General features: G+C 38.2%; 1 protein-coding gene across 1 annotated transcript; it reads right to left on the minus strand.

Annotated features, from left to right (window-relative positions):
- Window positions 1-472: 472 nt before the first annotated feature.
- On the minus strand, window positions 473-3085 carry LOC141440504 (cytochrome P450 6B2-like). Its single transcript, XM_074105029.1, has 2 exons — window positions 1645-3085; window positions 473-1067 (listed from the first exon to the last, which is right to left on the minus strand). The coding sequence occupies exons 1-2, from the start codon at window positions 3014-3016 to the stop codon at window positions 898-900; spliced, it is 1542 nt and encodes a 513-aa protein (XP_073961130.1). The 5' UTR covers window positions 3017-3085; the 3' UTR covers window positions 473-897.
- Window positions 3086-20735: the final 17650 nt, after the last annotated feature.

Here is a 20735-nt window from a genome sequence, read left to right on the forward strand (position 1 = left end):
GCCAGGATATCCAACACACTAGTACACTTTTTTTTTTAAACATCAAAGTTTAAAAAACATGAAATAAAAAAACTTAAATTTAAAATTTAAAAAACCCCCGACAAAAAAACACCTGCAAAAATAAAAAAAACGCCCGAACAAAAAGCCGCCTTAAAAAAGACAATTAAAAAGTAAAAAATAATTATGCACTACCTAGCTGTTGCCCGCGACTTCATCTGCTAACTATTCGTTTATCCCTATCCCGCGGGGAATATGCTGATTTACCTAAGCGTCGTTTTATCTAAGCGTCGTCGGTGTAGGGGGACCGGCTAAAGCTAATACTTTAAAAAATACATGTACTTTAGTTTCCTGTTAACCTCTGCACAAAAGACGAAGACTTCGTTATCTATTATGAATTTGATGACGTTACGTCAGCAATAATTATTTTTTTTTTTAATGTGGATAGGATTCATTAAAAATAATAATACCGAAATAAGTTTCTTAAAATAGTCTATATTTATCAAATAAATTATAAAAACCATACAACAAAAATATGAAGCATGACCAATTGTTGGTAAAAAACGCATTTTTTTCTTAATTGAATTAAGTTTAATTTAAATAGGTGCAATCTATAAAATAATCTTTTGAGAAACTTGGATTTAAAGTGACGCGAATGAAAGGTAAAAGGGGTGATAACGACAAGTTTTTACAGAATGTATGTTATTAATGATTAAGTACCCATTAAAAAAAATAGTGGTATCCTATGACCTCTCAAGCAGAGGGTCATAGGTTTGAGCATGGGCTGGTTGGTGGCTCTGAGTTTCTGCCTAAATAATATTCGGAATTCGCAAATTATGCGTAAAGCTCATTTGGGTTACATTGGTAATGTGTAATAGAATTCAAAAGATGGGTGGGGAGTTAAGTTCTTGGAGTAAAAATAAGTGGTAGGCCGCCGATGATTCCTTGCACTATGTTAGTGGTGGGGTCGAGCAGGGGGCAGCGCACGGTGGCCGGCGCGGGTACCACTGAGAACTGGGACAAGATGGCCGCCAGCCCCGCCAGGGACTGAATCAGACCCAAACGCTCTCCTGCGAACAAATGGTAGATTTAACAACAAATGCATAAAACGTTCCAGTCCATTATTATTACGTACCTATACGTGAACGACGATAGGTATTATTTATTCAGAAATATTTCAGCAAGCGATTGAGTTAATTCGACTGTATTTGTTTATTATGGGTGACGTAAACATTTTTCATACTTTGGTCGATGTTCAATGTACACGCAGTTCAAAGTAAAGGCGCGAATACATTTTGTATCATAAATTTCGATAGCTAATCTGCAGAGGGTGTTCAAGCAAACCAACCCAACTGTCTGCATTTATTGAGATTGAGAAAAATCTTGAGACTTCGTAGCATGCATAGGTACATCGATGGTCTATTTTTAACAATTTTAATTTTAATTTGAATGTCAAATGTACTAAATACTTAAGCGTTTTCTCCCGTTTGCTCTTGTCAAAATAAAAAAATGCAAAATTTTGCACTTAGCTAGGTACATATCAGTAAATGTTTGCTTATCTTGGAGTTAACCTTGTAAAATTACGTAAAGGACTTCCAGCGCTAAACGTATCAGGTATACAGGTGAAATACTTTTGATTAAACTTACCGATGCATGCCCGTGGTCCGGAGCCGAATGGAAGAAATGCAAATTTATGTTTCGGTTCATTGCATTCTGGGCTGAACCGCTCAGGCCGAAAATCGTCTGGCCTGTCCCAGTACTTCGGGTCATTGTGTAGCGCTTGCGTCGAGATCACAACTCGTGTTCCCTCTTCTATCGTCAACTCTAAGTCAGGAAATGTGTACTTTTTTCGACACGTTCGTATCATTCTGCCGGCTGGAGGAAGTACCCGCATTCCCTCCTGAAACGCCCATTCCAAATAGCGCATCTCTTTTATCGCGTCGTAACTCAACTTATTATTGTAATTTGCTAGCACTTGATCAATCTCCTCCTGTATTTTCTTTTGTACTTTCGGGTTGTAAGCGATCTCGTGTAGTGTATAGCTGGAAGACGAGGCAGATGTTTCAAAGCCAGCTGCAAAGAATATGAACACCTGAGCTGCGATGAGCTCGTCGTCCATTTCCATTGACACGCGCTCCGGCGTCCCGTCCGGTTTCATCTTTTCCATAGACTTGCACTCCATTTTTCCTTTCGCCTTTATCTCTAACATCAGGTCGATAAAGTCGTGCCTGCCCGATGGTTTATAATTTCTCTCTTTTAAGATTTTGTTGACCAAGTCACAAAAATCTTTTTCTACTATACCATGAACTTTCGCATGTCTGAAAGTATACGGAAAAAAAGTTTTCAGCATGATAGTTAGAAATTTTTTGGTGCATACCTGAAAAATTCTGGCACCAAGTTTTCGAAAATTTGAATCTTCATCATGGAGTGCATCGCCGCCAATCCCGAGGCCGCAAGCGCCGATGAAGTCCGTTGAATATCGCGCCATAAGGTCCCGCGCATCGACTGGCTGCCCACCTGCGCTGATGGTTCGCGTGCGCTCTTGTAGCCGTTCGGCGCGCTCTACGATGAGCGGGAACATCGCCTTCAGCTTGCAGCTCGTGAACGCCGGCGTCGTGCTGTGCCGCAAAAGCCGCCATATATCACCTTCAACCACCAGTAAATTTTTTCTCAAAAGTTCAACATTGCGATGATCATTGTCGGTCTCATAGAGTCCTCTTGAGTAAAAATAGTCAAAATCTGTTGTCCAAATACGCTTAATAATATCTGGATCTCTGACCAACAGTTCGGGATTTGAGGACCAGAACAAACCAACCACTTTCTCTTCGGGATACTTCCAATATAATTTTTCTACAAGTTGCGATATAGTTTTCTGTGCCAAAAAACTGGGGGCCATGTTACCAAAAATGGGTATAGGTTTATCGTATTTTACTCCTTTCTTCTCCCAGTATTTGAAAGTCCTCGTGGTGTAAAAATAAAACGCCACGATAATACTTCCAATAATCATTAAGTGGATCATGATGCTTGCTTGCGCTGCGAACTGTATCGATAATAATGTGTTGACTGTGAAGCGGGCGGCGGTTTATATTACTACAACCTGTATCATTATCAGGCTGTATATTAACGCTTCGTAGTCAATACAATACAATAACTCTTTATTGAACACCAACACATAATAAGCGGTATAGAAAACACACGTATATTGAGATTTTCCAAGGTAAGGCCTTGTCGATGCAGAGCGATCTCTTCTAGGCAACTTTACAATAGATAGAAAGGAAGGAAGGTATGGTATTAATTATTGCATTGCATTGCAAATGTCGTCATCTATGTATAAGGAAAATTATATTATAAGAGGTTTAATATTGTTGGGAATTAGTATATTGTAGTTACAGAGAAGAGGGGAAGGAATGTAAAAAAAAAAGTTGACAGTTAGATGGGTAAGGCCGCGAATTTGGTTGGACCAATGTGACATAGAAATAACATAAAAAAAATACGTGAAAAATAAATAGATTTATTATTCCACACTTTTCAAATTACACGAAAGCTACAAAAAGATTTTAACTTTAAAAGATTTTATATTGTTACAAATAAATTTCAGGACTGACCATTGAACTTGGCACCTTGGCACTTGCCGCCCTTAGATCTCACTTCTTTTGTCGTTAAAGTCAACAAGCAAGACATATATTAATATTGAATTTGGCCCTGATTTCACATTTATGTTTTGATGGAATATCATTACTTCTTGTACAGAAATAATCTAATTTAAAAATAAAGAATTTATTTCATTAAATACATATTACATCAAAATTAAATAAAAACTACAATAAAATCACATCAACGATAAAATCAAAACAATAAAAAATGAAGACTAAAAAAATTAATAAATTAATACACAAGAAATTAAAATAAAGTAAAAAAAAAATACCAAACTAACAAAACAACCCACCCCGCATTGTTCCCGGCGAAAAAGTACCCATCACACTGGCAGCGCTGCCCTGCTGAACGGCGATGGACTACTTCTGCACCAGAAACGACCCGTAGCGAGAGTCCAACCGAACCGCTCACCCAGTTGTCTCCACCGCAAGCGGAACAAAAAGGTAGTTCGAGAGAGCCGCATACTTCTTGCGCTTTCTAAGAGCCGCCTACTTAGTGGCCGCCCCCCCAGACCTTACAGTACGACCAAGATGCCCAGGCGCAAAAGTGTTGACACAAGTGGCATCCCATAAAAGGCACTTTTCTTCCTGCCTGGGCACCAAAGTCAAGCCATCCGGTGTTTTGCCACCCGACTGACTGAGACCCGGAGGCTCCAAAACGCACGGAACATTAGCGGAGACCAACGCCCTCCGAATAATATCGTTAAGGGCTTGATGACGCTGGAATCTCCCGCACAACGACAACAACTCAATGCGTGGTGACCGTTGCTCTCCACTATAGAGCCGCAGATGCATGAATGAGGCTCACCCACATCACAGCCCCGACGAAGCGCAACCGCCACCCGCAAGGAGTCGTCATCAAGGAGGGTCCCCAAATGCGGAGAAAGAAGCGCATGCAACCACGCCCTGTATTCCGATCTAACCACCGCATTCAATCTAGCCCTATCCACCCCGCAGCCCTCTACAATCTCTATGACAAAAGTGTTTAGAATTCTTGTCTTTATTAATACATTTAAAAAATAAAAAACCCGACTGTCTTAAAAATAATAAAAAGAAGAAAACAAAGTCTATTGGGCTAGAACTCTGTTAAGTAGCTAACATAAAGTTCAACAGTCGGGACCCAAGGTACAAAGAATTTTTGAGCTGGTCCCAATAGACTTGTTTTCTTCTTTTTATTATTTTTAAGGCAGTCGGGTTTTTGATTTTTTTAATTTATTGTTTTATTTCACACTTTTTTGATATTTCTGTGAAAATGGTAGACTAAAACATATATATTTAGAATGGGCTAGTTATTAGCTTTCATTCGATACCCTACTCGATAGGATTAAATATTTTTTTGAAAACACAATTTGGCGTCAAAAATCTGCCATTTTGATTCTTCAAGAATTTCATGTACCCAGTGTCACTCGCGTCATCGATATGAATCCAATGACGTATCATTTATCAAAATCGGTTCAGCCGTTGAGTAGTTACGTACGAGAGGACATAGAAATAGACATCTGTACCTCCTGTGATAAGTGATACAAGTGCAAAATCGTCATTTTACAGGAGAGCGAAAATAAGATTTAAAAAAATCTTATTTGTGAGCCAAGGGGGCTAGCATACCAAAGCACTTTTTACTATACATAAAAATATATTCTATGCATTTTTAGTGTTTTTCGGTAAATATTGTAAGTTCGAAGAAAATCGCGAAAAACCTGTGAGTTGTACCTATTGAAATGTCTAATATGAGTAAGTAAATAATATGTGTTAGATGATACAAGTTCAGTTATATCATGATGCACCCCTGAAGCACCCATAATACCTCTTGGTGTGAACTGATATGATGAACGTCACTTAAAAAAATGTGCGTAATTAATAATTCATTTTATTTGTACAAGTGCTTTTAATTTAGTCCTTGGAATTGGTTTAAATAGCCCCAACATAAATTGCAGACGCATATACCAACAATATTTTTGCGGTCGTAAATAATTCATTGGTATTTTTTTTCCTATCCTGTACGCGTAAAGTCGATTCTCGCTTGACCATTTTGTACAGCTCGTAAGTCTCGAACGTCACTTGAAAAAATTTGCAATATAATTATTAATTTTATTTGTACAAGTGCATTAAATATAGTCATTGAAATTGGTTTCAATAGTCCCAACATAAATTGTAGACGTATACCAACAATATTTTCGAGGTCGTAGGCGTAGCGAGGCGCAGATAATGAAGTATACTTACTTACATAGAAAATACAAGGAGTTTTCTGGTAAATGACTTTGGAAAATGTAAACTTGAAAATAAATTTGGGAAAAACTAAATTAATGACATTTCAACAAAGAACGAAAAATGCACGTAAATTGAACATAGTTTACAACGATCAACAAATCGACCAAACGGAAACAACAAAATTCTTAGGTTTAAGTCTAGATAATAAGTTGACGTGGCACGATCAAACTGACACTATATGTAAAAAGCTAAATCAATTTCCTATGCTTTATACAATCTTAGAAAGGTTGTTAATGAGTCAGTGGTGTTAACCGCATACCATGTCTATGTTACATCATCACTCAGATACGGTATCATATTCTGGGCTAACTCAACTAACAGAGAAATGGTATTTAGGACGCAGAAAAAATGCATTAGATCTTTATGTGGCATTAACTACCTCGACTCGTGTAAACCACATTTCCAGAGACTACGTATACTAACGTTCCCTAGATTATATATATGTCGAAGGGCGGATCGGGTCCGCTCGATCGCCGTCGTCACTCTCGCCGTTCGCCATATTCATTTTGATATGATTAGCCCAACAAATAAGAACACTCAAAGTTCAACTCACCACACTTTATTAAAAATCTAAAAAGATTAAATCACAATACTCTAGGATGATTTGGATAATTAAAGATGAAAGATTAATCACAACGGAACGCAGTGAGGTTGGCTGCGTTGACGGTTCCTGTCCTTCTCCTTTCGCTCTCAAAACAAGAATGCCAAATCAAAACTACCCGCCATCGCAGTCAAACACACTCAAGCATAGACAACCTCTTTTTCTTTTTTTTTAACATAAACAAGGCTTGGGCATTCCGCAAACTGCCAGTGTCGTGTACGTGGGTCTGCGACACGGCCATTCTGACTTTTCACACGTCCTCGTGGGAGGAAGTATCTGAAATGAAAGGAAATAGTCCCACGGGAGTAACATGTTCACTCGGCTATCCTGACCAACAAGCAAGGGTTGGTCAGTAGTCGCTACTCTACACGTTTCAAAACAATGACAGTTTAATTCAATATGAAACAAACAAAACTAGAATGCAAACAATGTGATTACATTATTTCTGTAGCTCTATCATAAGTGCAAGATAAACTAGCGCTCTGCATCACTGTCTAACCAACAGTGAAAATCAACTTAGTACTTAACCAGTACTCTGCTACTATCGCTTAACCAGCAATAGCAAAATAGTAACCAATAGTGCCTAACCAGCACTCTGCCGCTAATTGCTTAACCAGCAATAGCAAAAATAACAACCAATAGTGCCTAACCAGCACTCTGCAGCTAATGCCTAACCAGCAATAGCAAAATAACATCCAATAGTGCCTAACCAGCACTCTGCAGCTAATGCTTAACCAGCAATAGCAAAAATCAAATAACAGTGCTCTACCAGCACTCTGCATTTTATCGCTTAACCAGCGATAAAAACTAAATAGCGCTTAAAAACAATAGAGCAAAAGAAATAAACATTATGGTTGTGAACTTGTACCGGCTTCAGAGTCCGTAGGCTCTATATCAATATCAAGCTCATATGAAGCATTTAAATCGGGTACTTTACGTAATCGGTCGTGAGCATATTTGTAATGTCGATTACCAGTGAGCGATTTTAAATTGTACCTGTCACCATCTAGAACTTCTACGACCTTAAAAGGTCCTTTATATTTCGGATCAAGTTTGGTCTGATTCCTTTCTTCATTTTTTAGAAGAACTAAATCACCTTCAGAAAATCGAGTAAATTTGGCTTTATTAGAATCAAATCTTGACTTGTCATAATTTGCATTTTGAGCCATGTTAACTACAGCATCAGCTCTTACGTCATCAATGTCAATTTCAACCTCGTCTGCAAACATTAAATCAAGTGGACGTGCGACTCTACCTATCATGAGCTCTAAGGGACTATATTTGGTAACTCTATTAACCGTACAATTTAACGCTAGCTGGACATCTAAAAGAGAATCTTGCCATGAGCGCTCTTTACTCGTCTCTACTGCCGTAAGCATACTCTTGAGCGTACTCATGACCCGCTCTACCTGTCCATTAGCGCGAGAACTTCCGGTAGCGATTAAATGCAAGGAAATATTGTGAGAGGTACAGAACTCTCTGAAATCAGTGCTTGCAAAGCAACGTCCTTGATCAGCAATCACACGTGTAGGAGCACCAAATAATGAAACACAACTTTTAAGAGCTTTGATACTACTGTTCGTGTCAATATTCGTGGTATGACGTAGCAAAACAAATTTTGTGAACGCGTCAATGATAACAAAAACATACTCCTTTTTCGCGTTTTTACCGCTTAACTTGCCGGTGGCGTCAATATGAAGAGTATGCCATGGTATCGCGACTTTTGGAATAGGGTGTAATTCAGCCGAAATTTTGCCTGAATGAGATTTAGAAATTTTACAAGTGACACAATTGTCAACAAACTTCCTAACAAATTTAGTCATGTTTTCGAACCAGTAATGATTACAGATTTTATCCAGAGTTTTCTCCCATCCGAGGTGCATCAGGGACTCGTGCGTCGTATTAACTACAGACCACCGTAAAGCTCTAGGTAAAATAGGAAGACAACGAGTTCTGTTTTTGCGCTGTACCTTGCGATGTAATATACCAGACCTAAATTCATAAGTTTTAGCAACATGATCATCAAGATTTCCATCATTTAGTTTTGTGATTAGATTTGAAATTTCCTCGTCTCTTTGCTGTTCGGCTAGTAACCAATTGTCAGTAAGATTAGCAACATTAATCAGTTTCCGCTCTACCTTATTAACCGGAGGTTTTTCATTATGTACAGGGACAGGGTTTCGCGAAAAGAAATCGGCGTGTTGCATTCGCTTTCCATCGACATGAACGATGTCGAAGTCAAACGACTGCAAAAATGCCCACCACCTATGGACTCTAGGTGTGAGATCCAGCTTCTTTCGTGTAGACTGTAGAGCATGGCAATCTGTCATAACAGTGAACTTCTGTCCGTGTAAATAATGCCGGAAGTGCCTAACCGCATTCACAACTGCGAGAGTTTCCAACTCGTATGAGTGGTACTTTGACTCCGCAGGAGTGGTGCGTTTACTAAAGTAAGCAATTACGCATCGTTTGCCGTCCTTTTTCTGCATCAAAATTGCGCCATAACCAACTGAGCTCGCATCCGTGTGTAGCTCGATAGGGCAGTTCGGATCGAAAATAGTCAAAACCGGATTGTTGGTTAAAATAGAGATGACATTTTGCCTAATAACTTCGTGCGATGTTTCCCATTTAATGTTACCTTTTGAGATATTAGTCAAGGCATATAAGGGTGCCATTATCTGTGAAAATTTGGGGATGAATTGGCGGAAATAAGACGCAAGCCCGATGAATTGTCGCAATTGTGTTACTGTGCCTGGAGGAGGCAAATCAACTAGAGCTTCTACTTTCTTCGGGTTTGGTCTAATTTCACCACAACTCACCTCGAAGCCTAAGTACTCTACCTTTCGTTTAAGAAACGAGCACTTTTTAAGATTAAAAGAGAACCCAGCTTTTGTTAAGACATCCAAAACGTTATGTAACCTTTGAAGAGCTTGCTCTACATCTGACGCTACAATCATAATGTCATCCATATACACTACGACATAAGAATTGGCAAGTTCTCCTAATGCTTTGATCACTGCACGCTGAAAAACCGATGGAGCGTTACGTAACCCGAAGGGCATCGTTAAATATTCGTATTGCCCATCTGGCGTTACGAATGCAGTACGTTCGATAGAGTCGACGTGTACGGGAATTTGATGAAAACCGCTGGCCATGTCAAGAGTTGTGAAATAATGAGCACCATGGAGTCTATTTATTTGATCGGAAATGATCGGAAGAGGAAATCTATCAGGCACGGTGTTGTCGTTCAGCTCTCTGTAATCGACACACATACGGTCAGACCCGTCTTTCTTTTTAATCAGGAGAATAGGACTCGCAAAGGGGGATGAGCTAGGGCGAATCACGTTGGAGGTAAGCAATTCATCAACTTTATTACGTACAACTTGTCTTTCGTCAGGACTCAAACGATAGGGACGACGACATACAGTTTTATTAGGATCTTTAAGTTTTATTTGCATTGGCTCAGTTTTCGCAGTAGTACTGGGTGTTCCACTAATAAACCGCTCTTTAAATTCGTTTAAAATTGAAATGAGTTTCGGCTTGTAGTCTGATGTTACGTCCGTATTAATGTTCTCAAAATTTTGGTCTTGCTCTACGTGTAAAATTGTACGTGACTCTACATTTTTGACTGACTCTACGACTGACTCTACATTTGACTCTATCTGCGACTCTATCTGTGACTCTACATGTGACTCTATATTTGACTCTACATGTGACTCTATCTGTGACTCTACTTGAGACTCTATCGGTGACTCGACATTCTTGAAAGTTACGTAATCCGAGGTCATGGTTACAACTATACCCTTAGCCAAAATTTCACGACCAATAACAATATCATGCTGTAAGTACTCATCAGGTAAGGCATGAAAAATTATGTTCAAAGGCAAGCTATCAATTTCCACGCAAGTCGAAAGTTTCAAATTGCTGTTAACCGAAGTTTGACCAATGCCAGTCATTGTAACCACAGTACAAATACGCTCACCCGTAAATTTAGGCAAAACAGATTCTTTAATGAGTGAACACTCCGCTCCAGAGTCATAACAGAATACAAATGACTCACCAGAGTGTTGTAGCGTTCCAATGGGCGCGTTAATCACGCACATGTCCACGCGCCGCGTCTCCGGTGCCGCAGCTGCGCCGCTGCTGCCGGCGCTGGTGCTGCCGCCGGGACGCCCAGGGCCGCTTGATGCCGGGCACTTGTTTGCGTAGTGGCCGGGATTTTTGCACTTGTAGCAGGTGATGGAATGTGAATCTCTATTCTTCGTCAAAGTGTTCGACGCTGGGGCTGATGAAAAACTTGAAGATTGCGGTCTTCCTTCAGCTTTGAAATCTCTCTTTGATCGACACATAGGTGCTTTATGACCTAGTTGCCCACATTTAAAACATTTTGGTGTAACGGTCGTAGGGTTGAATTTAAACCGTTTGACATCTGAATCAGCTTCATGTGACATAGATTTTCTTTTTAGAAATGACATGGCACGTAATTCTTGCTGTAGTTTATTTCTAGTACCGATTTCGGTGGTAAACGCCAATCTTTGAACACGTGTATCCACATGTGACAAATGAGCCAAAACAGTTGAAATAGCGATCTGTTCTGTAGTAAGATTTTTCCATCGTGACATTAGTGACGTTAACACGCGCGACGCATAAGCAGCGAGACACTCACCTTCTTTTGGTGTACCGTTATTTAGGTTTATAAGAGATGCAGCTGGTGTCTCGGGACAGTCATATCTCGCGATGAAAATCTCCTTAAACTCCATCCACGTCATTCCAGGGAACGAAACTTGTGACAGCCATGCCGATGCCTGACCTTTTAACGCACGGCTCAAAGCTATCATAAGCGGTGCACCTTGTAGGTAAGAATCGGCCATACACATGTCTGCTGTACACACCCAGGCACGTGCATCCATATTTTGTTTATCGGGATCAAAGTAGGGCAGTTGAATATTCTCTTTAGACTGGGGCGTTTTCATCGCTTGTAACAAGGCAAGAAAATTTTGTTTTGTTGTTCCAAAATCAAACGCCATTTTTCTTCACCGTCTCCATGTTGTTCTTGTGGACACGTTGCTCGATATCCCACTTCTGATGTCGAAGGGCGGATCGGGTCCGCTCGATCGCCGTCGTCACTCTCGCCGTTCGCCATATTAATTTTGATATGATTAGCCCAACAAATAAGAACACTCAAAGTTCAACTCACCACACTTTATTAAAAATCTAAAAAGATTAAATCACAATACTCTAGGATGATTTGGATAATTAAAGATGAAAGATTAATCACAACGGAACGCAGTGAGGTTGGCTGCGTTGACGGTTCCTGTCCTTCCCCTTTCGCTCTCAAAACAAGAATGCCAAATCAAAACTACCCGCCATCGCAGTCAAACACACTCAAGCATAGACAACCTCTTTTTCTTTTTTTTAACATAAACAAGGCTTGGGCATTCCGCACTGCCAGTGTCCATATATATGAATTATGAAAACCCCCCCTATTCATCTCAAAACAAAGAATGCCAAATAGAAGCGCATAACTTACTACTTTTCCGACCTCATGTAGAACAAATAAACTTGGGGTCAAAAATCCGCATCAACAAATAGGAAACAACCTCTTTGGGTCTGCGAGCATATATACAACAATGAAGTTAAATAATGGCATGTTCGATGTATCCTGGTAACTATTTCAAAACGTGGGGTTTTACGACATATATATGAATTATGAAGTAATAATTTTTGTTGTCTATTTCAAAACTTTAATAGTTTTCGTCTCAGAAGAAAAAAATGCTCATTACCTTCTAAAACAGCTTTATTGCTGAAGAGCATAATTGGAATGGCTCCTAGAATATATAATAAGGTACCTAATGAGTTATTAACAATAGAAAATTTAACAGAGTTAAAAAAAGAATTGTATACATTTTTAGCTAAAGAAGCGTTCTATACAATAAATGAATATTTGAATAGCTTAAATTAGTTAATAAGAACTACAGGTGTCTTAGTTAACTGACCTTACAATTTGTACGCCTTACGGATCGACATAGTGATACAAAACACTTATCTACCTATAAGACCTCATGTACCTGTGTTGAACAAATAAACGATTTTGATTTTGATTTTGATTTTGTTGCCATTCAAACTTTGATATGTTATTCAGTATAGCAAACCATGGCTTATCGGTGATACTTGGCAATTCGGTGATACTGCTCTATTATCTTACACAAATCTCACTACGAGGAAATGTCAACTATAAAATCGTTGGCAGCTGTCAGTTTTGTTGCTTGCAATCAGGTTTGCGGTGATTTATTTGCTTGCAATTCACTATTATGAGCTCAACGTAAGAGAATAACGCAATATCACCGAATTACCAAGTATCACTGATAAGCCAAGGTTTCCCTACCTATCATTGATAAAACATTATTTTATTAAACAATACAATATAAATAATTTTTCATTGTTATCGAGAACTTATAATAATATACCTATTTTCATACCTTTAAGGCTAGAAATGAGAAAATTTCCATACAAACTTAACCCCCCCATTTTACCCTTTTAGGGGGAATTTTATTCATTTCACTTACACAGATAATTTTTAATTGTAATCAAAAACTTATACTTACACCTATTTATATACTTCTTAGTCCAGAAATGAGAAGGTTTCCATGCAAACTTTACCCCCCATTTTACCCCTTTAGGGGGGAATTTTATCAATTTCACCTACACAGATAAGCTTTGATTGTAACCGAGAACTTATATACCTATTTTCATACTTCTAAATCCATAAATGAGAAAATTCCCATACAAACTGTATCCCCCACCCATTTAACCCCTTTATGGGGCAATTTAATCAATTTCACGTACGACCTACATAGACAATTTTTCATTGTAATCGAGAACTTATATTTTCATACTTACTTTCCTCTAAGTCCAGAAATGAGAAAAATTTATACAAACTTTACCCCCACCATTTAACCCCTTAAGGGGGAAATTTTATCCATTTCACTTACACAGATAATTATTAAATTGTAATCGCGAACTTATACTTCTATTTTTATACTTCTAAGTCCAGAAATGAGAAAATTTATATATAAACTTTACCCCCCCTTTTACCCCTTTAAGGAGAAATTTAATCCATTTCACCTAAATATATATTTTTTAATTGTAATCGAAAACTTATACACCTATTTTCATACTTCTAAGTCCAGAAATGAGAAAATTCCATATAACTTAACTAAAACTTCACTTCACAATCCTTTCATAATGCTCACTTACATCATAAAAAGAACCATTGTACCAAATTTCAAGTTTCTAGGCCCAGCGGTTTAGGCTGTGCGTTGTTTGTTGGTCCATCATCAGCTCACCTGAATAACCAGAAAGAATACAACTAAAGGTCTACCTATACGTGCATATTATATTTAAAGAAACTACCTCTAACTCCTAGCCGTTAAGGAGTTTAACCTTCCATCATCAGCTCATCAACATGAGATGATGTCTATCAGACGCAAATATTTAAATAGCTTGAGAAAATATATGAAAAACCTTATGCGTGCCTACAAAATTTGAGGGTGGCCCTCGATTTCCTCGAGATCCCGTCATCAGATTCTGATTTAGTGACCATGGGGCTACCTCGGGAGAAGATATTCTTAAAAATAAAAAAATAAAAATTGGGCGAAAAATCGGTGAACATACATAAATAAATTGTAATTATAGCGGAATGCATAACCTCCTTCTTTTTTTGAAGTCGGTTAAAGAGCTTTTTGCAGCACGTGCAGTATAAACTTTTTAATTTTGAAATTTAAGCTTTCCACAACCAGTATAACGCAAAATCCTGTTTTTTCCCGTTCCCATAAGAATTTCAGAAAATGCTCAATTAATGTTTCCCTCCACTCCCCAAGGAACCCACTTGCCAAGATTCAGCTTTCTACGACCAGTAAAACGAAAAATCCCGTTTTTTCCCCGTTCTCGTATGAATTTTGGAAAGTCCTCTCTCAATGCTCCTCTACATTCCCCAAGCAACCTACATGCCGCATTTCAGCTTTCTACCAGTAAAACGAAAAATCCCATTTTTTCCCTTTCCCGTGAGAATTTCGGCAAATTATCTCTTAATGCTTTTCTACACTCCTGAAGCAACCTACATGTCAATTTTCAGCTTTATACGACCAGTATAACGATAAATCCTGTTTTTTCCTGTTGTCAGAATTTCGGGAAATCCTTTTGTAGTGCTCCCTTACGCTCCTCAAGGAACCTAAATGCCAAATTTGAGTTTTCTACAACCAGTAAAAGGAAAAATTCCGTATTTTCCCGTTCCCGTGGGAATTTTGGAAAGCCCTCTCTTAACGCTTCTCTACACTCTCCAAAAACCTACATGCCGAATTTTAGCTTTCTAGAACCAGTAAAACGAAAAATCCCGTTTTTTCCCTTTCCCGTGGGAATTTCAGGAAATTTCTTAATGGTTCTCTTCACTCCTTAAGCAACCTACATACATGCCAAATTTAATGTGGTAAGAGCGAATGATGTAGAATGTCATTTAGTAGGTATAGATGGCAATAAAAAAGTATTTTTTTTGTTCATGTCATAAACAGGTTTATTTGGAAGTAATTCCGATCCGCATTGTCGATTCCTTACATCAAATAGCATGTTCACGCATAACTAAGTAATCATATCCTAATAAAAAATTAAACCGCCGAAAAAAGGAACTGAAAAGCAAAAAACCGGGCAAGTGAGAGTCGGACTCGCGCACCGAGGGTTCTGTACTCATTTATAGGTATGTAAGTAAACGGGAATCGTGTCGTGAAGATATTTCTCGCTTTTTCCGAGTGATTTAATAAATCCAGTATATGCAGAGCCCTACTCTTAAGCAAAATGTACGCAGTGTGGGGTCAGATTATATTGGACCTAAATTTACAGACAGACAAAAAATCAAGATTTTCAGACTTTTCTAGGTCATTATCATCATCATCTCAGCCGTAAGACACAGTTGACACTGTTGGATGGACATAGGCCTCTCCCATAACTTTTCTACTTTTGTAGTTGGTTCTGTTATAAGTAATAGCTACCTTCATACCAAATTTCAAGATTCTGAGTTCACGGGAAATACCCTGTAGATTTTGATTCCCTTGCGAGTTTCGAAAATTTGCGGAAATTTGCAGCAGAAACGGCTGCATGTTTTGATTGCGTTGGCTTAGAAGTTTGATTTTTTCACAGCAAGGGACAGTAGACCTCAATATTTGATATAAATTTCAGCTTGATACCTCCACTAGTTCCCGAGAAAATGGGTCTTCACAGACAGATAGACAGACAGACGGACAAAAAATGTTTCTATGAGGGTTCCGTTTTTTCCTTTTGAGGTACTGAACCCATAAAATAATACATCTATATATATAAATATAATTCTAAACTGACTGATTGACTGTTGATAAATCAACGCACAGCCTAAACCACTGGACCTAGAGACTTGAAATTTTGCACATAGATACCTTATACAAGGCACCCACTAAGGAAGGATTTTTGAAAATAACCACGGTAATGGGAATAAACGGGATTTATATGTTTGATTCCGAGTGACCCTATCTCAGTAACTATAATAACTAGACTCTTTAAATTTATCATAGAAGTAGGTGATTATAATAGTAAAAAATAGTTTTTAGGATTTTTGGAAATTCTCACGGGATGAAGAAAAAACGGGATTTATATAATCAATTCAACAGAATCCTGTGAACTATAATTACTAGATTCTTCAAATTTGGCACAGAAGTAGGTTGTTATAATAGTATAAAATAGGTGTAAGATTTTTCGAATATTCACACGGGATAAGGAAAAAACGGGATTTATATTCAGTTCAACGGGATCGATTTTTCGTTTTACTGGTCGTAGAAAGCTGAAATTTGGCATTTAGGTTCCTTGGAGTGTAGGTGAGCATTATAAAAGGATTTCCCGAAATTGTGACGGGATCGGGAAAAAATGGGATTTATATATTCGATTCCGAGTGACCCTATATCAGTAACTATAATAACTAGACTCTTCAAATTTGATACACAAGTAGGTATTTTATTAATTAAAACATTGATTTCGTGTTTTTGGAAATTCCCATGGGATAAGGAAAAAACAGGATTTACATATTCAGTTCAACGGAATCCTATGAATTATAATTACTAGACTTCTCAAATTTGGCATAGAAGTACGTTATATAAAGAGTAAAAAACTGTTTTAAAGATTTTCGGAAATTCCTACGGGATAAGGAAAAAACGAGTTTTATATACGGTTCGTTTCCTCGGGAACGGGGAAAAAACGGGATTTTTCGTTTTACTGGTCGTAGAAAACTGAAATTTAGTATTTAAGTTCCTTGGGGGTGTAAGGGAGCACTGCAAAAGTATTTCCCGAAATTCTGACGGGATGGGAAAAATGGGATTTTTCGTTTTACTGGACGCAGAAAGCTGAAAATCGGCATGTAGATTGCTTGGGGGGTGAAGAGAAGAATTGAGAGTGGAGTTTTCAAAATTTCTACGGGAACGGGGAAAAACGGGGATTTTCGTTTTGCTGGTCGTAGAAAACTGAAATTTTGCATTTAGGTTCTTTGGGGAGTGTAATTCAATTCAATTCAATTCTATTCAGTTATTTGCCAGAATACGGTATTAAGGGAGCACCACAAAAGAATTTCCCGAAATTCTGACGGCAACGGGGAAAAAAACGGGATTTTTCGTTTTACTGGTCGCAGAAAGCTGACATTTGGCATTAAGGTTTCTTGAGGAGTGAAGCATTAAGAGATAATTTTCCGAAACTCCCACGGAAAGGGAAAAAATTGTGATTTTGTGTTTAACAGGACGCAGAAAGCTGAAAATCATCAGCATGTAGATTGCTTGGGGAGTATGTAGTGGAGCATTGAGAGAGGACTATCCAAAATTCCTACGGGAACGGTAAAAACGGAATTTTTTGTTTTACTGGTCGAAGAAAGCTGAAATTTGGCAAGTGGATTCCTTGGGGAGTGTAGGGGAGCTTTAAGAGAGCATTTCCCGAAAATGATTACGGGAAGGGGAAAAAACGGGCTTTTTCTTTTTCTTATTTATTTAAAAAAAAACTTTTTTATTTGAAAGTGTATACTCCCGAGGTGGCCCTGTTGTCACCAAATCAGGATCTGATGACGGGATTACAGGGAAATCGAGGGCAACCCTCAAATTTTGTAGGCTCGCATAACGTTTTTCATACATTTGCTCAAGCTATTTAAGTATTTACGTCTGATAGACATCATCTCATGTTGATGAGCTGATGATGGAAGGTAAAACTCCTTAACGGTTAGGAGTTAGAGGAAGTTTCTTTTAGTATCATAATTATGCACGTATAGACCTTTAGTTGTATTCTTTCTGGTTATTCAGGTGAGCTGATGCTGAAACGTATAACTCCTTAATGGTTTAGACACATTAAGAACCTACGCCAAACCAATCAACTCATTACGTAACAAAATTTATCCATACCTATAGAACAGTATACGGTGCTACGAAATACCGTGACTGGCTGACTGACTGACAGATAACGCGTAGCTTAAAGTACAGATTTTACAGACCTCAATTTGGCACACATGTAAGTAAGTGGATAAATTATCATAGAAGTGCACTAAGTAAGGATTTTTTGTCTTTTTAAACTTTATTTGTTTCATTGTTTATTGGGGGTAATCTCTGAAACAACTGAGCTGATTTAAAAAAAACTATTAGTGAAAGCTTTTTAAAAATATTTATATACTCAAAATAAAAGAAGCCTATTTCAATAAAATTGCGGACAGTGTGTGGTTTTATATTGAATTCGCTTATTCCTAAACCACGGGAATCTTATGTCGCGTAGGTACGAAGTCGCGGGCAACAAAAAAAAAAGGAGGTTTTTAAAATTACACCCCTGGCCTGAAGATGTGCAACAGGGCTTTGAAAAATCAATTAAAGTACGAAAATAAAGATCGTGGAAAGTAAATCTGTGTTACTCCAAATTTAACGCGAGCGAAGCCGCGGGCAAAAGCTAGTCTTTCTTATATAAACTTAATCTAGATACCAGTTTGAAGTTGCTGCCTCAGCACGAGCCAAGAAGAGTGATAGAAGCCCATCAGGTAGACGTCTATAGGTTCAGGCTGGCTAGTGCTGAGGCACCGACTCCAAACTGGTGCCTAGATAAAGGTTAAATAAGAAAGATTTAAGTAATATTTTTTGCTGTAGTTTTTTCGGCGGTTTAATATGTTTGTATATTTTTTCCCACTAGGGAAGGATTTTTTCCAAAATTGATATGAGACCAACTTCGAGGTATGAGGGCTGCTACTAATGTACCCGGAATCGGAAAAATTAACTAATATAGATGCTGTAACCAACCTGCATGGTAAATTTTAACCTTTTTTTATTCCTTTTTTTCCTCAAATACGTAATTCTTCTGTTTATGGTGGCTTTAAAATATCAGGTTGCTGCAAAAACGGAACTCGTAGAAATTTTCATGCGGTTATTTATTATGATTTTGGGCGTAGTATAAGCCGTGGTGGCCTAGTTGTTTGACCTGTCGCCTCTCAAGCAGAGGGTCGTGGGTTCAAACCCCGGCTCGCACCTCTAAGTTTTTCGAAATTCATGTGTGGAATTACATTTGAAATTACCACGAGCTTTTCGGTGAAGGAAAACATCGTGAGGAAACCTGCACTGCACTATCATGCGAAGCAATTCAATGGTGCGTGTGAAGTTCCCAATCCGCACTGGGCCCGCGTGGGAACTATGGCCCAAGCCCTCTTGTTCTGAGAGGAGGCCTGTGCCCAGCAGTGGGACGTATATAGGCTGGGATGGTGGGCGTAGTTTGCACGTTTTGGAGATACCTCAGTCGGATTGGCAATAGTGTATTTTGAAAAACAATAAAACCATTTTCATTTATACACGTATCGTTGTTTTTTTAATTCCGGATTCATAAGAAGCAGCCCTTGTACACCCTATCCAGTAATAAAAGGATTATCAAAATTGGACGACGTACGCTGTAAGAAGTTATGCGTATGACTCGTACATTACAATCAGTGTGTAAACAATCAATCATCCCCTGTTTTCCTACCCTTAGTGTTGGATTTTTTTTCCAAATTTTTACGGAACCAACTTGGGGGTATACCCTTTCCAATAAATGAAGAATAATCAAATTCGGACTACTCAGTAAAAACCTATGAGTGATGGTACATAAAAAAAAAATATATACGCGTCGACTTGAGCACCTCTTCCGTTTTTTTTCAACGGTTAAAAAGTATCCTATGTCCTGTTTAAGACTTCAAACTATCCCCATACAGTCGTTGATTATTGTGCTTTTAAATGATACTATCTCCATACTAAATTACACCACGATCGATTGAGTACTTTAGTCGTCAAAGTATATCAAACAAGTAAGCATATTACTAACTAATATTTTAAATGCGAAATTTAGTGGGTACCTATACTAGGTATGGCATAGGATAGTTTTTATCCCGGAAAAATAGTATAATCCCTAAGAACGCGCGATAAATTAATTATTTGCATATGAAGTTGCAGACAACGTTAGTTAAATATATAAATAAAATAATCACACCAATTGAAGTAAGTAAGCTTAGCAAAGCTTGTGTTATTTGCAACACATACAATACATAGTAAAACAAGCCCAATACTAATCGAACCCGGGAAAGCTTCGTTCAGGTACACTATGGATACATGTAACTGGACACAGTTGTTGCTTACGGATAAAACATACTTATATAGATAAATCACATAGTCTGTCCGCTTCACACGCAGGACGGTGTTGGAATACATTATGGTCGTGTAGAAACATCCAATCCCTGACTACAGTGGCGAGAATGCCCGAAACGCATTGGACAACTACTTTTTGATAAAAACGTTTTCGGAAAAAAAACAAATAACCCCAAATTTTGAACTTTGACCCCGAATAACTTTTTGCACATATGGGATCAATGGGGACTTTTGATCACTTTATTCCTAAATGTCTATATTGAGCTGAGTAGAGGTTGCTCACATAATCTCGTATGTCAAGGTGTTTCGGCAGAAACAGCCTTGGCAGACTTATATATTCCGGAAATGAAGGTTTATACTACCGACTGGAATTGGTTTCATGCTGGTATCAAATCAAAAAAATCAAAATCATTTATTTTCTAACAATGTGTTTACAGTTGTTGACGAATCCTCCTTTTAAGTTTAACACTTGTATTAGGAGGTATTCGCTCTTTCGTACAAGGTCGTGATTATGCTAAA

The sequence above is a fragment of the Choristoneura fumiferana genome, chromosome 22 (genome assembly GCF_025370935.1).
Source record: "Choristoneura fumiferana chromosome 22, NRCan_CFum_1, whole genome shotgun sequence".
NCBI lineage: Eukaryota > Metazoa > Arthropoda > Insecta > Lepidoptera > Tortricidae > Choristoneura > Choristoneura fumiferana.

Excerpts from the sequence above, each read along its gene's own strand:
- LOC141440504 (XM_074105029.1), bottom strand. The coding sequence starts at position 3,016 with ATGATCCACTTAATGATTATTGGAAGTATTATCGTGGCGTTTTATTTT. Across the intron at positions 1,068-1,644 it reads CGGACCACGGGCATGCATCG|GAGAGCGTTTGGGTCTGATT; the intron begins GTAAGTTTAATC and ends ATTTGTTCGCAG.